Source organism: Schistocerca cancellata, chromosome 1 (genome assembly GCF_023864275.1).
Source record: "Schistocerca cancellata isolate TAMUIC-IGC-003103 chromosome 1, iqSchCanc2.1, whole genome shotgun sequence".
In the NCBI taxonomy this organism is placed as follows: domain Eukaryota; kingdom Metazoa; phylum Arthropoda; class Insecta; order Orthoptera; family Acrididae; genus Schistocerca; species Schistocerca cancellata.
Genome location: NC_064626.1, coordinates 888,680,855 through 888,694,814, shown reverse-complemented (window position 1 = coordinate 888,694,814; position 13,960 = coordinate 888,680,855). Strand labels below are relative to the sequence as shown.

Here is a 13,960-nt window from a genome sequence, read left to right as displayed (position 1 = left end):
TGCTCTTTATTCGCATGAAGTAATGGCCGCTATCGACAGGGGATCTCAAGTTGATCCCGTATTTTTAGATTTCCGGAAAGCTTTTGACACCGTTCCTCATAAGCGATTTCTAATTAAGTTGCGGCCCTATGGGGCATCGTCTCAGTTGTGTGACTGGATTCGTGATTTCCTGTCAGTAAGGTCGCAGTTCGTAGCAATAGACGGCAAATCATCGAGTAGAACTGAAGTGATATCAGGTGTTCCCCAGGGAAGCGTCGTGGGACATCTGCTGTTCCTGATCTATATAAATCTAAAGAAATCCGTTGGAATTTGGTTACTCGATAAATAGTACAATTCTCAAGGTTGTCAATTCAACTAAGTACCTGGGTGTTAAAATTACAAACAACTTCAGTTGGAAAGACCACGTAGATAATATTGTGGGGAAGGCGAGCCAAAGGTTGTGTTTCATTGGCAGGACACTGAGAAGATGCAACAAGTCCACTAAAGAGACAGCTTACACTACACTCGTTCGTCCTCCGTTAGAATATTGCTGCGCGGTGTGGGATCTTTACCAGGTGGGAATGATGGAGGACATCGAAAGGGTGCAAAAAAGGGCAGCTCGTTTTGTATTATCACGTAATAGGGGAGAGAGTGTGGCAGATATGATACGCAAGTTGGGATGGAAGTCATTAAAGCAAAGACTTTTTCGTCACGGCGAGATCTATTTACGAAATTTCAGTCACCAACTTTCTCTTTGGAATGCGAAAATATTTTGTTGAGCCCAACCTACATAGGTAGAAATGATCATCAAAATAAAATAAGAGAAATCAGAGCTCGAACAGAAAGGTTTAGGTGTTCATTTTTCCCGCGCATGCTGTTCGAAAGTGGAATGGTAGAGAGATAGTATTATTGTGGTTTGATGAACCCTCTGCCAAGCACTTAAATGTGAATTGCAGAGTAATCATGTAGATGTAGAAATAGTGGAAGCACTGAGTCACTGATATATGTATAAACAGTATATTCAACTAGGTACGCGCTTCCATTTTCATATGAACCACAGTTATACCAGATGTCATAAAGGAAATCCTGACAGAGTTAAATGAAAAAGAACTATCCTGTTGGTACATTCTGTGAGTCTGCCAAAACACTTGATTGGCTGGATTATAAAATTTTACTGGGAAAACTAAAATGATATTGGGATAAATGACATCCCCCTGGCATGTATGAAGTATTACCTTCTTTTCTGAAATCAGACTGGCAGACTGTGTCACAGAAATGAAACTGACTGCAGATTGGAGTAATATCACTTATTGGAGCCCACACAGATAAGTACTTCGTTGCTATTTTCTTTGAAAACAAACAGTGTAATTAACTAAATATTAAACAACCAATAGAAAATAAACAGCAGGTAGCTATTTAATGTAATGGAGGAGGCAGCAGCTTTTTTGAGGTTAATAGATTTTGTTCTAATTTGTTATGTTGTATTTAGCTAGCATAAACATAAATAATGTTAAGAAATAAAGAGATACAGTTGTTAATACAGTGTGCACATTAAATTTCTACTACTTGTTAGCCTTTTCTTAAGTATACCTTGACTCATTCCACATCCCTCAATGTTTCCCATCTTGACAGGGTCTAGGGAACATCATCAACAAATGAATGAATGAGTGTGTTATTAGATTTCAGCGCTTTTAGCTCCAACCTTATTTTCCTTTATTTTCAGTTTCTTTATATTTAGTTGGTTATCTGTCTACAGTCTTTTTTTTTTCTTTCAACATTTGTTATAATTCATGCCACTTCTGCTATGTTTTTACAAGGCCTGTTTAGCAGTCAACTTCCAAAAGGTAGCATTTTGTTTTTCAGATTAACATTTCCTCTTGACTTTCTGTTTGGTTAATTTCATTCAGCAGAAAATTAAATGCTGTGAAGACATAATGTATCCTCTATCTACATTTTGTCCCCTGTGTAGTGTAGCACTCATTTCACATACTAGTATATCAACATATTTGTTTGTTCTAGTTTGTTGTTGTTATTATTATTACCTCATTTTAATTGACATCTTTTACTTCTCTTTGGCAGGCATAAATGCAATGGCAAACGTCAATGAATTTGTGTCAAAGCTGTCTGCAACAGATCCAGATTTGGGAGATAATGGCTCTGTTCTTTATTACATTGCTGCATCAAATCTATACAAATATGGAGCAAATAAATCATCAGGTTCTATTATACCTTCACCATTCAACATAAGCGAGGAAGGAAAACTAGTCACTGCAAATTACATGGCTGAATATAATCAGGACAGATTTGTGCTTAATATAGTTGCTAGAGAAAAGGCTCCACCAGAAAGAGAAGCAACAGCAAAGGTCCATGTAAGTATACTGAAAATGCTTCTCATTTATGTAACTATGGGTCTTTTTAGTGCTGCATGTGATAAAGAATTGAATCATAATATTCAATTATAGAAAAACATATCCCACACATGCACAAGGGTGCCACCCCCGTCCCCCATGTACGCCCCCCCCCCCCATCCCTGCTTCCTCCCCCCCCACACACACACACATTGGGGTGGGGGGAGGCAGCAGTAAAATTATATTATCATATTACTAAGAATAATAGTGAAATCAACAAATTGGACAATGTGATTCTGTTTCTTCAGAGCTATCAAAATCTCTTGAATTGAATGTTAAATAGAGTTTCTGCTTTTGATATATTAAATGAAGCCTTCTTGTAAATGATCTACTATTTGTATGACTTGAAAACCAATGTTTACAACAGATAATACAAGCATGCCTAAGAATAGACATATCATCATTACCTGAGCTGTTATATTGTCAGGTTGGCTTTCCATAAAGCTGGTACAAGGTCCCTACATCACTTAAATTGGACACAAAATGACATTTGAACTTGGCCCTTTGCGGCTCCTTGGTGGGGAGAAAGGGAAAGAAGAAAACAACAGACACAAAGATTGGCATAGGTAGTGAGAGAAGAAAACATAATTTGAAACTCTGAATATGCAAAGACAACTAACAGGAAAGGAGTAGAATGATAAAAAATTAAATTATAAGGGAACATGTACTTAAAAAAATTATTTTAAAGTAAGATAAGGGATGGAGGAGCATGAGCACGAAGTCTTGCCCTCATTATAACAATTTATTACAGAATAACCGTTTGACATAATAATTTTCATTTGATGCCGTTACACAGGTTAGTGTGTTACTAGGTTTATTTATTTATTTATTTATTTATTTATTTATTTATTTTTTTTCTCTCTCTCTCTCTCTCTCTCTCTCTCTCTCTCTCTCCACGAGGTGTTTCATAACATGTGCTGTCACAGTACCCATAGCAGCTTGTATCCTAGCCTTCAGTTCATCGAGATCAGCAATTGGTGTGATGGAGACTCTGTCCTTGATATAGCCCCATAAAAAAATGTCAAGGGTCGTAATGTCTGGAGAGTGGGGTGGCCAGAGTGTTGGACCATTCCCTCCAATCCACCGATCCGGAAATGTTTCATCCAAGAAATAAAGCACTATCAAAGCCCAATGGGGGGGAGGGGATGGGGGTGGTGCTCCACCTTGCTGGAAAAAAAAATTATCCATGGTTGATATTCTTCTAATTGTGGGGCAATGAACTGTTGCAAAACATCTAAGTAAATGTTAGCGGTAATGGATTTTTCTGCGAAGAAAAATGGTCCAAAAACCTTGTTATGCATGAGGCCGCACTATACATTCACTTTTTTGCTGTCTCACTGTAACTGTATAGTAGCATGTGGAGACTCTGAACCCCATATATGGACATTATGCCTATTTACCATTCCACTGACATGAAAGGTGGATTCATATGTGATTTAAGTAATCGTTAGACCATCAGTCCTGTTGAGAATCTCAGTTGCATATTCAGCACATTGCAAGGCCTGCACGATTTGCTCTTTGTAAGCATGCAGCTTAAGCCATTCATGAAGATGCTTCACCACACTTGCTTGCAGTATTTGGTGTTCACGTGATGCTTGACGAGTTCATTTAGACGGACCCCGTTGAAACGATTGCCGAACACGATCAACAGTTGCATCACTCAAACGAGGCCTGCCACTTCGAGTACGATCTTCAATTCTGCCTGTTTCGTTAAACTTTGCATACCATCGCTTTATTGATTTAACGTCAGGAGGGCTGCGTCCATAAGAAGCCCGAAATTTACACTGAACACTGATGGACAATTTCGTTTTGTGAAACCAAAGCACACATTGCGCTTTCTCCTGCTTCAACACCATTTTGCCAGCAACTAACGTTACCTAACAGACCGCGTCAGTGTTGTGGAACACAAGTGCCATCTATTGGTCACAACTAGTAACACTAACCTATGTAACAGCATCAAATGCAACTTATTATGTTAAACGGTTATTCTGTTATAAATTTTTATAATCTGAGTAAGGCTCTGTGCTCACCAAGTACTTTATTAGAAATTAATAGGAAAGATGATAAATATATGGCTTGTATCAGACATTGAATGATACCTCTGTGAGTAAGATGAAAGAATATGAACTCTCCTATTCCCACTCTCCACCCGTTCCTTCTCTTTCTTGTGTGTGTGTGTGTGTGTGTGTGTGTGTGTGTGTGTGTGTGTGTGGGTGGGTGGGTGGCTGTTTGTGTGTGTGTGTGTGTGTGTGTGTGTGTGTGTGTGTGTGTGTGTTTTTGTAACATAACATGACACAGGTGAGGAATAATTTTCTTTGGCACCTCAGTTAGAGCACAAGAAAATTTAATTATGTAAATAATTAATTTCTGAAAATTTCTGCCAACAAAAGATGTTTTTAAGATATGAATACAGCAGTGAGTTTGTCATTGGTCATTTACAAATGACTAGAAAGTAATATTTATACAGCTGAAATGATATTTCTTAGGGCTACAAAAGGCTGTACTAGCAGACAGATTAAGAAACAGTGACATCAGGAAAGAATTAAACATATATAATGTAAGAACTGATATTGAAAACAACAGAGGAAATGTAGTGAACATCCTGGCAGATTGAGACTGACTACCTTAAAAGACATAAACTAGGTTCTGGCAGGCCAAAGAAGTCTGGGATGACCAATGAAGTAATAGGCACCACATGCCACGCAAACACCTAATATTCGAAGTTCAGAAGAAGAGGCTGAGGAAGAAGAAGAATATACCAGCAGCATTGGCAGTCTTTCAGTTGGAGTACACCCATATGTTAACCTGCTTGTGTTCAATATATGCATACTGCAAATTAATTTTTATTGTCATGTTTGTCATTTGTGAATTTGCAGCACACTGAGGAGAACTTCAAAAGTGTCCTGGAGGCATATCAGTCCACCATACAGATAAATCAGTAGCATAAATAACATAATCAAATTTAACACCCTCCACTATGAATGACAACAGGTAAAGTTAATTTACTCATTAGACAGATGCAAAATGATCATTTTCTTTGACTGATTTTGAGTCATGCTCCAAATCTTCCTGCCATCTCCCATCTTCACATTCATAGAACACTATATTGCAAACAAAATTTTCCTGAAACATTTTTTCAGTTTTGATAACAATAGTATTCTTTTGTTCAGTAAAATCTTTATTTGTGAGTGCCAGTCTCTTTTTGATGTGTTCTTTTCTTTGGTCATATTGTGTATTCTTGCTACAGCAGAATTCTTTCAGTACCTCTGATGTGTCTACCCCCCAAGGGGGCGCAGTGGTTAAGCAAATGGATTCATATTTTAGAGGAGCAGGGTTCAAATTCATTACTGTCCTTCAAGATATAGGACTTCCGTGAATTCTATTAATAACTTCAGGCAGTTGTCAAGATGGTTATTTGACTAGGTTATGGCCAATTGTAGCCTCCATCTCTCCCCAACTGAGCTACCACACAGCCTCTAAAATCCTCAATGTCAGTAGTAAGTTAAACTCCAACATTTCTTGATGCTGTGCATTTCTCATCTTTGCAGTACTTTCCATTATTCTTCATAAATTTCATCTTTGCTATTACGCACATCTAACTCAAGATCTGTCTTAAGTAGTTTCTCAAAGCTTTTCAACAGTTCTAGTAGGCCCACTGTACTTTTAGGCAGAAAGGTTATTAGGCAGAATGGTTACATTCTCTGTAAATTTTAGAATGAGTGTCTGTTGTTCTTGATGAACTAGTTCATGAGTTTCTTTTTGCATTTATTTAACATCCTCCTTGACATGGAATTCAAAAAGCATAGATAATGCTACAACTCTGCTTGCTCGGCAGTGAGATCCCATTTTTATAAGAATTTCAAATGTCTTGTTCCACCTAACATCGCGAAGAGACCTTCTCTAAGATAACGAACATCGTTAAAATAACTCGTTTTTCCCCCATTTCTTCATCCTCTGTAGTAACAAGACTTCAAATTTTTTGCAAGGCTATCTGACATTTTTCCATCATATCGGATAGTGCACCAATTTTTGCACCTGTTGACTTGTTCCTGCTGGCCAGTGTACAGAAATTGTGTAACTTAACACATTTTCCTTTTTCATAGAATATTATCAAGTAGATGAGAGCTACAGCGATTATTGAAAATGATAAGTTTCATAGTCTGTAACTTGGTTTGAAAGGCAGATAATGGAAATGATAAGAGGTAGTGCCCCATCAGTGGAAAACTTCGTTTGTGACTTTATGGACTGATACCACTAGACAATTAGATAAATTCCTACAACATTTGAATTCCCATCATAATAAATTTCGGTTCGCAATGGAGGTGGGATCTTCTGTAAATTTCTTGGACTTTAATATAGACCTTAGCACAAAGATACACATATTTATCATTTACATAAAATTAGTTACTGATAATACAATCCATGCAAGCTCCCAGCACTCACAAAGTCACAATATCTAGCTTTCCATTTCATGGGGCATCACCTCATATAAGCTCCTTTATCTGAATCTGCAATTGAAACCTAGCTGTGGACATCAAACTTATCACTTCCAGTAATAGCCATCTGTATCTACATCTTTGCTCTGCAAACCACCATGAAGTACATGGTAGAGGATATGTACCGTTGTACCAGTTTTAGGGTTTCTGCCCATTCCATTCATGTATGGAGCATGGGATGAATGATTGTTTTAATGCCCCTGTGCCTGCTGTAATTATTGTAATCTTATCATCATGATCCCTTTGTGAGCAGTATGTAGGGGGTTGTAATATATCCCATGAATTGTCACTTAAAGCCGTTTCTTGAAACTTTGGTAACAGATTTTCTTGGGAAAGTTTACATCTATCTTCAAGAGTGTGCCAGCTCAGCTTCAGTATCTCCATGACACTTTCCTCTCGGACCAAACAAACCTCTGATTATTTGTGCAGCCCTTCACTATATTCATTCAATACCCCTGTTAGTCCTATTTCGTATGGGTCCCACACACTTGAGGATGGTTGCATGAGTAATTTGTAAGCAATCTCCTTTGTAGACTGATAACACTTCCCCAGTATTCTACCAATAAACCTGCTTTACCCATGACTGAACCTATGTGAAAATTCTGATCTAAGTGATAATATTCTATGAAAAAGGAAAATACATACAATTATGTTGCTTCTTTACAGTGGCCAACAGGAACCTGACACTAGTTACAGAAAGCGGTGCTCTGTTCCATATGTGGACAAAATTTCAGATGGACTAGAAAAAAATTAGCCTTATAACTACAGACTTACATTTTACAATACCAATAGCATATCAAGTTATTATTTGATAGTACAGACAAAATGAAATCTTTGACACTGAGTGACATGCAATCGCTGCCGGTTAAGAAAAGCTATGGCAATTAGGCTATCAGAACTTCAGAGAATTTGGATGCTAGAAAAGTCCAATTCCATCTTTATGGAACATATTTGAATCCCCCCCACCCATCCCCCTCCCCGCACGCGCGCACACACACACACACACACACACACACACACACACACACAGAGAGAGAGAGAGAGAGAGAGAGAGAGAGAGAGAGAAGAGAGAGAGAAACTGCTACATTGTGCTGGCTGTGGGTTTGTGTCAGATGGGGCGAGCAGATGGAGAAAAAGGTGGGTAACAGGAAGATGGCTTGGGATTGGGGAGGGGTAGCTGGCAGCTCAGAGGGAGGCAGCTCTCTCTCTCTCGCTCTCTCTCTCTCTCTCTCTCTCTCTCTCTCTCTCTCTCTCTGTGTGTGTGTGTGTGTGTGTGTGTGTGTGTGTGTTTTCTAGCCTGTTAAAGAAGGTTTTTCCAAAAGCTAGCAAGTTTTCATTCTTTTTTATGTGCTTGTTGATGACTCACTTCTACTATTCAGTAAGAAGTCTCCTTTACTCCAAATTATTGAAATAAATAAACATATTTTAGAGAGTGGCAGCTTAGTTGTAAGCGACCAAACACAATTTTCTTTTTGTACCTATGTTAAATTAAGTTCCATTTATGCAAATGTTAGATTACATTAGTAAATTCAAATTAATTTCTCATCTGTTTTTTAAATGTAATGATTTCCACAAAAAACTTCATTTTTCATTTTTTATAAATGTAGCAATTTCTGCATTTAAAAAGTAATGCTTTCCTTTACAAGCACTGTCTCGCCATTTTATGTAGGCCTGTATTCTCTATTTCTACCAGTCAAATCTTTGTAGCTGCACATCATTTTATACGCAAGAGTGATAATCCATTGTCACTTGACAATGGACCAAGAAGCTTTAAACTAATTTGTAAACAAATAAATAATGTTTTGCAGAACATAAGAGTAATCTTTCATGTTTAGTATTGTTGCCAGGTTTTGTAAAGCACCAATGGAAAATGCAGTTAAAGTTAATCTAGAATAGCTACTAACCTTTTATAGTCTAAGAAACGTGATCTTTTCCATGAAAATTTTAAATTCTTTCAGATTTGGATCTTTGAGCCTGATCAGCTTATACGTGTGATACTTTCTCGACCACCAGAAGCTGTTAATGAAGACAGGGATGAAATAGTTGCAGAGTTGTCTAATATCACCAAAAGCTTGGTTGTTGTAGATGATATCAGATATCATGTAGACTCCAATGGACATATACATCACGACTGGTATGAATAACATCCAAATACCATATTGATACTTTAGTGTCAGAAGTATTTTTAGCCTTCACATGATTAAATGAAATATTATGTGAGCAATATTTGCAAATGGAGTTGTGTGACTACTAATTTTACATTGAAGAGCCACAGAGACTGGTACCCCTGCCTAATATTGTGTAGGGCCCCCGCGAGCATGCAAAAGTGCCACAACACAACACAGTATAGACTTGACTAATGTCTGAAGTAGTGCTGGAAGGAACTGACACAATGGATCTGTAAGAGTATGAGGGATTGCAAAATCTCTTCTGAACATTATGTTGTTAGGTATCCCAGATATACTCAAGCAGAAGTGCTTTAACTCAGTAAAGTGTTCCTGGGGCCGTCAGTAGCAATTCTGGACATGTGGGGTGTTGTAGTGCCCTGCTGAAATTGCCCATGTCCATCAGAATGCACAATGGACATGAATGGATGCAGGTGATCAGACAGGATTCAAAGAGTCGTATCTAGATGTATCAGGAGTCCCATATAACTCCAACTGCACATGCCCCACAACATTGCAGAGCCTCCACTTGCTTGAACAGTCCCCTGCTGACATGCAGGGTCCATGGATTTATGAGGTTGTCTCCATACCCGTACACATCCATCCACTCTATACAATTTGAAATGAGACTCGTCTGACTAGGCAATATGTTTCCAGTCATCAGCAATCCAACATTGGTGTTGATGGACCCAGGCGAGGCGTAATGCTTCATGTCATGTGGTCATCAAGGGTATATGGGTGGCCGGCTCCAAAAGCCCAAATCCATGATGTTTTGTTGAATGGTTCACACGCTGACACTTATTGATGGCCCAGCATTGAAATCTGCAGCAGTTTGCGGAAGGGTAGCACTTCTGTCACGTTGAACAATTCTCTTCAGTTGTAGTTGAGCCCATTCTTGCAGGATCTCTTTCCAGCCCCAGCGATGTTGGAGATTTGATGTTTTGCAGATTCCTGATATTCCCGGTACACTTGTGAAATGGTCGTATGGGGAAATCACCACTTCATTGCTACCTCGGATATTGTGTGCCCCATCACTCATGCGCTGACTGTAACACCACATTCAACTGACTGTAACACCACATTCAAACACACTTAAATCTCGATAACCTGCCATTGTAGCAGCAGTAACTGATCTAGCAAATGTGCCAGACGCTTGTTGTCTTATACAGACATTGCTAACCACGGCACTGTATTCTGCCTGTTTACATTTCTCTGTATTTGAATATGCACGCCTATATCAGTTTATTTGGTGTTTCAGTGTAATTATTACTGTTAGCTGTGTGCTTGGAATGACTGTTTTTGTCACTTATCATTTCCTGACATGCTTGGGTGTGTAGACATGTTTCTTCAGTTGACTGCTTTTTTTTTTTTTTACAGGTGTGACATGTATATGCATGTTGTTGATGAGAGTACTCAAACAATTGCACCAATAGCTGAGGTTTTAAAAGTGATTGATGCAAAATATGATTATTTGAAGAGCTACTATGCAGGAATTTCAATTCAGAATGTTGTGGTAAGGAACAAACAGATATAATTTAAGCATTATAGAATGTAAAATCATCCCTGCACTAAGTGGAAATCGAAGATATTATTGAATGTATAAAGCTCTGCAGTGAAGGATCTTTGTAACACTGAATGCAGTTTAGTAAGACTAGAAAGAGACAGAAAAAATCATAGCTCATTGTCGTGTACATGTCTTTCCATTCAGCATTTTACTCGCCACGCTGTATTGATTTTCTCTTTTTAGTATAAGTGACAAGTCACATAAAACCAAGATTGGAACTTCCAAGCTGTCATTTTACAATAAGTTTAGATTTAATACTGTATGATGTAGGTAACTGAGTTTCAAGATGCTAAATCGGTTGTAAAATTATAATACAGCACAAAAGTTCAATTTTTGATCCCTTCACAGTGTCATGCACAGAAAGTATTATACTGCCTTACAACATCAACAGCAGAATGCTGATACACAAAAACTACAGAAACCTCTGCCAAATTCAAGTGTTCACTAAGTGGAAGCAGAAAAAATATATCTTTAATTTTTTAAGCACAAGTACTCAACATTTGTATCAGTTGTTCAGAATAAAATTTTCACTCTGCAGTGGAGTGTGTACTTACATGAAACTTCCTGGCAGATAAAAATTGTGTTCTGGACTGAGACTCGAACCCGAGACTTTTGTCTTCCGCAGGCAAGTGCTCTACCGACTGAGCTACCCAAGCATGACTCACAACCCATCTACACAGTTTTTCTTCTACCAGTATCTCATTTTGGAAGGTAGGAGATGAGGTACTGGCAGAAGTAAAGCCATGTGGATCGTTCATGCTTGGGTAGCTTAGATGGTGGAGCACTTGACCATGAAGGCAAAGTTCCCAAGTTTGAGTCTCAGTCTGGCATGCAGTTTTAATCTGTCAGGAAGTTTCATGTTGCTAAAACGTTACTTAGTTTTATAGAAGAAGATTTTTAAACATCTGTTCAGTATCTGCAGCGAGGAGTCCTGTCATAATAAACTTGAAAACTTTTTGACAGCTGCTCTCTTCCATTAGATTTTGCAATGCAGAATTCCAAAACTTACACAGGCCAATGATGAAAAACTTTTTTGCTGAAAATACCTTATTCTTATGTTTTTTGGGTGGGATATCCAAATACGAGACCTAAAAAAAACTGTATCACCCACCATTTCTTCACATTTTACTGTTACATTTATTAAATTATGCGATTTTTTAAAGAATTTAACAGCTTTTATATGGTTAAAGTAATTTAAAAAGGACATGTAATGAATGTAGATGATGTTGGTAACACTGCTGAAAAACATTTGCTGGCAAAAAAAAGGTTGATTCTATTTTTGTGTTAACAGATGGTGTTTTGTTCACTGTCAACTTAACCTCACTTTCCTGTTTCCTGTACATGTCCTCAGTAAAATATCTAATTGTGGTCGTAAAAACTCTGCTGACAGGTTTTGTTATATTTGTGGTGAATTTGTGATTAAAAACACCAAAGTAACATTACAGGCTTTGTGAAAAGGTTTATCTGTCATACTTTGGATCTAAACGTGGTGATCAAGATAAATCTTGTGTGCCACATAAGGTATGTTATGTGTGTGTTGAAGGTCTGAGAAAATGCTCCAAAAAGGAGAAAAAATAGCCTTTAGATTTGCTGTTTCTATGATATGGAGGGAGCCAAGAAATTATTCCTATGATTGCTACTTGTGCAGTGTTGATATTACTGGTCATAATTCGAAAAACAAGATGGTAGTAAGCTGCCCTAACCTTCTGTCCGCCATCCAACCAGTAGGGCATGGTGTAGATTTGCTGGTTCCTGAACCACCAGATGATTTAAATTCTATTCCAACAGAAGTACAGGGTTATTACAAATGATTGAAGCGATTTCACAGCTCTACAATAACTTTATTATTTGAGATATTTTCACAATGCTTTGCACACACATACAAAAACTCAAAAAGTTTTTTTAGGGATTCACAAATGTTCGATATGTGCCCCTTTAGTGATTCGGCAGACATCAAGCCGATAATCAAGTTTCTCCCACACTCGACGCAGCATGTCCCCATCAATGAGTTCAAAAAGCATCGTTGATGCGAGCTCGCAGTTCTGGCACGTTTCTTGGTAGAGGAGGTTTAAACGCCGAATCTTTCACATAACCCCACAGAAAGAAATCGCATGTGGTTAAGTCTGGGAGAGCGTGGAGGCCATGACATGAATTGCTGATCATGATCTCCACCACGACCAATCCATCAGTTTTCCAATCTCCTGTTTAAGAAATGCCGAACATCATGATGGAAGTGCGGTGGAGCACCATCCTGTTGAAAGATGAAGTCGGCGCTGTCGGTCTCCAGTTGTGGCATGAGCCAATTTTCCAGCATGTCCAGATACACGTGTCCTGTAACGCGTGAAACTTGCCCGCATGTGTTCAACCGTTTCTCCGCTCACTGCAGGCCGACCCGTTGATTTCCCCTTACAGAGGCATCCAGAAGCTTTAAACTGCGCATACCATCACCGAATGGAGTTAGCAGTTGGTGGATCTTTGTTGAACTTCGTCCTGAAGTGTCGTTGCACTGTTATGACTGACTGATGTGAGTGCATTTCAAGCACGACATACGCTTTCTCGGCTCCTGTCGCCATTTTGTCTCACTGCGCTCTCGAGCGCTCTGGCGGCAGAAACCTGAAGTGCGGCTTCAGCCGAACAAAACTTTATGAGTTATTCTACGTATCGTAGTAAGTCGTGACCATATGTCAATGAATGGAGCTACAGTGAATTTATGAAATCGCTTCATTCATTTGTAATAGCCCTGTATTTTCTGATGTACAATCTAATTTACATGAACCAGATGATGATGAATTCCATTGTAATACAGAAAGTCTAGAGCCCAAATAGACTGAGCTTAACAATTGGATTAGGGATCTGGGCTTAATGAAAGAAAAAACTAAATTATATATATGAAGACATTTACCGTATAGCATAGGATTTTTATACTATATAGTAAAAAGCATATTGCTTGAAGACTATGGGTGATAAAAAAAAACTAAGGCAGATCTGGATTCACCTCATAAAAATCTATAAAGATCAGCTATCAAAGTAAAAAAAGTGTTTAAAAAAAATTTCTTTGGCCTGTGTTATTGATACTGCTACATGGACAAATATGCATCTTGTGCAAAATTTTATTGCATTTTCTTTGGCATTGGATGAATGTGTCAACCTTTTTGACACAGTGCCTTGTAGCTGGCAAATTGTTCTCACATAGGTTACAACATTCTCATCAACCCATATGTCTTACTAGGATTGGTCCAGAGACAATGCAATAGGTGCAGATGTTCTAGCATTTAAAAAGGAGCATACTGACCAAACAGTTTTTCAATTGAAGACTTTTGCTTCTGAAAATACATATGATACATCCAT

General features: G+C 38.3%; 1 protein-coding gene across 1 annotated transcript in view; it reads left to right on the top strand.

The window, feature by feature from the left end:
* Window positions 1–13,960, top strand: part of LOC126190765 (cadherin-87A) — a 699,820-nt gene that overhangs the window by 649,410 nt on the left and 36,450 nt on the right. The window contains exons 31-33 of the mRNA XM_049931292.1: window positions 2,059–2,348; window positions 8,842–9,017; window positions 10,426–10,561. Of these exons, the coding sequence (XP_049787249.1) occupies window positions 2,059–2,348; window positions 8,842–9,017; window positions 10,426–10,561 (602 nt within the window). The remainder of the gene's footprint in view (window positions 1–2,058; window positions 2,349–8,841; window positions 9,018–10,425; window positions 10,562–13,960) is intronic.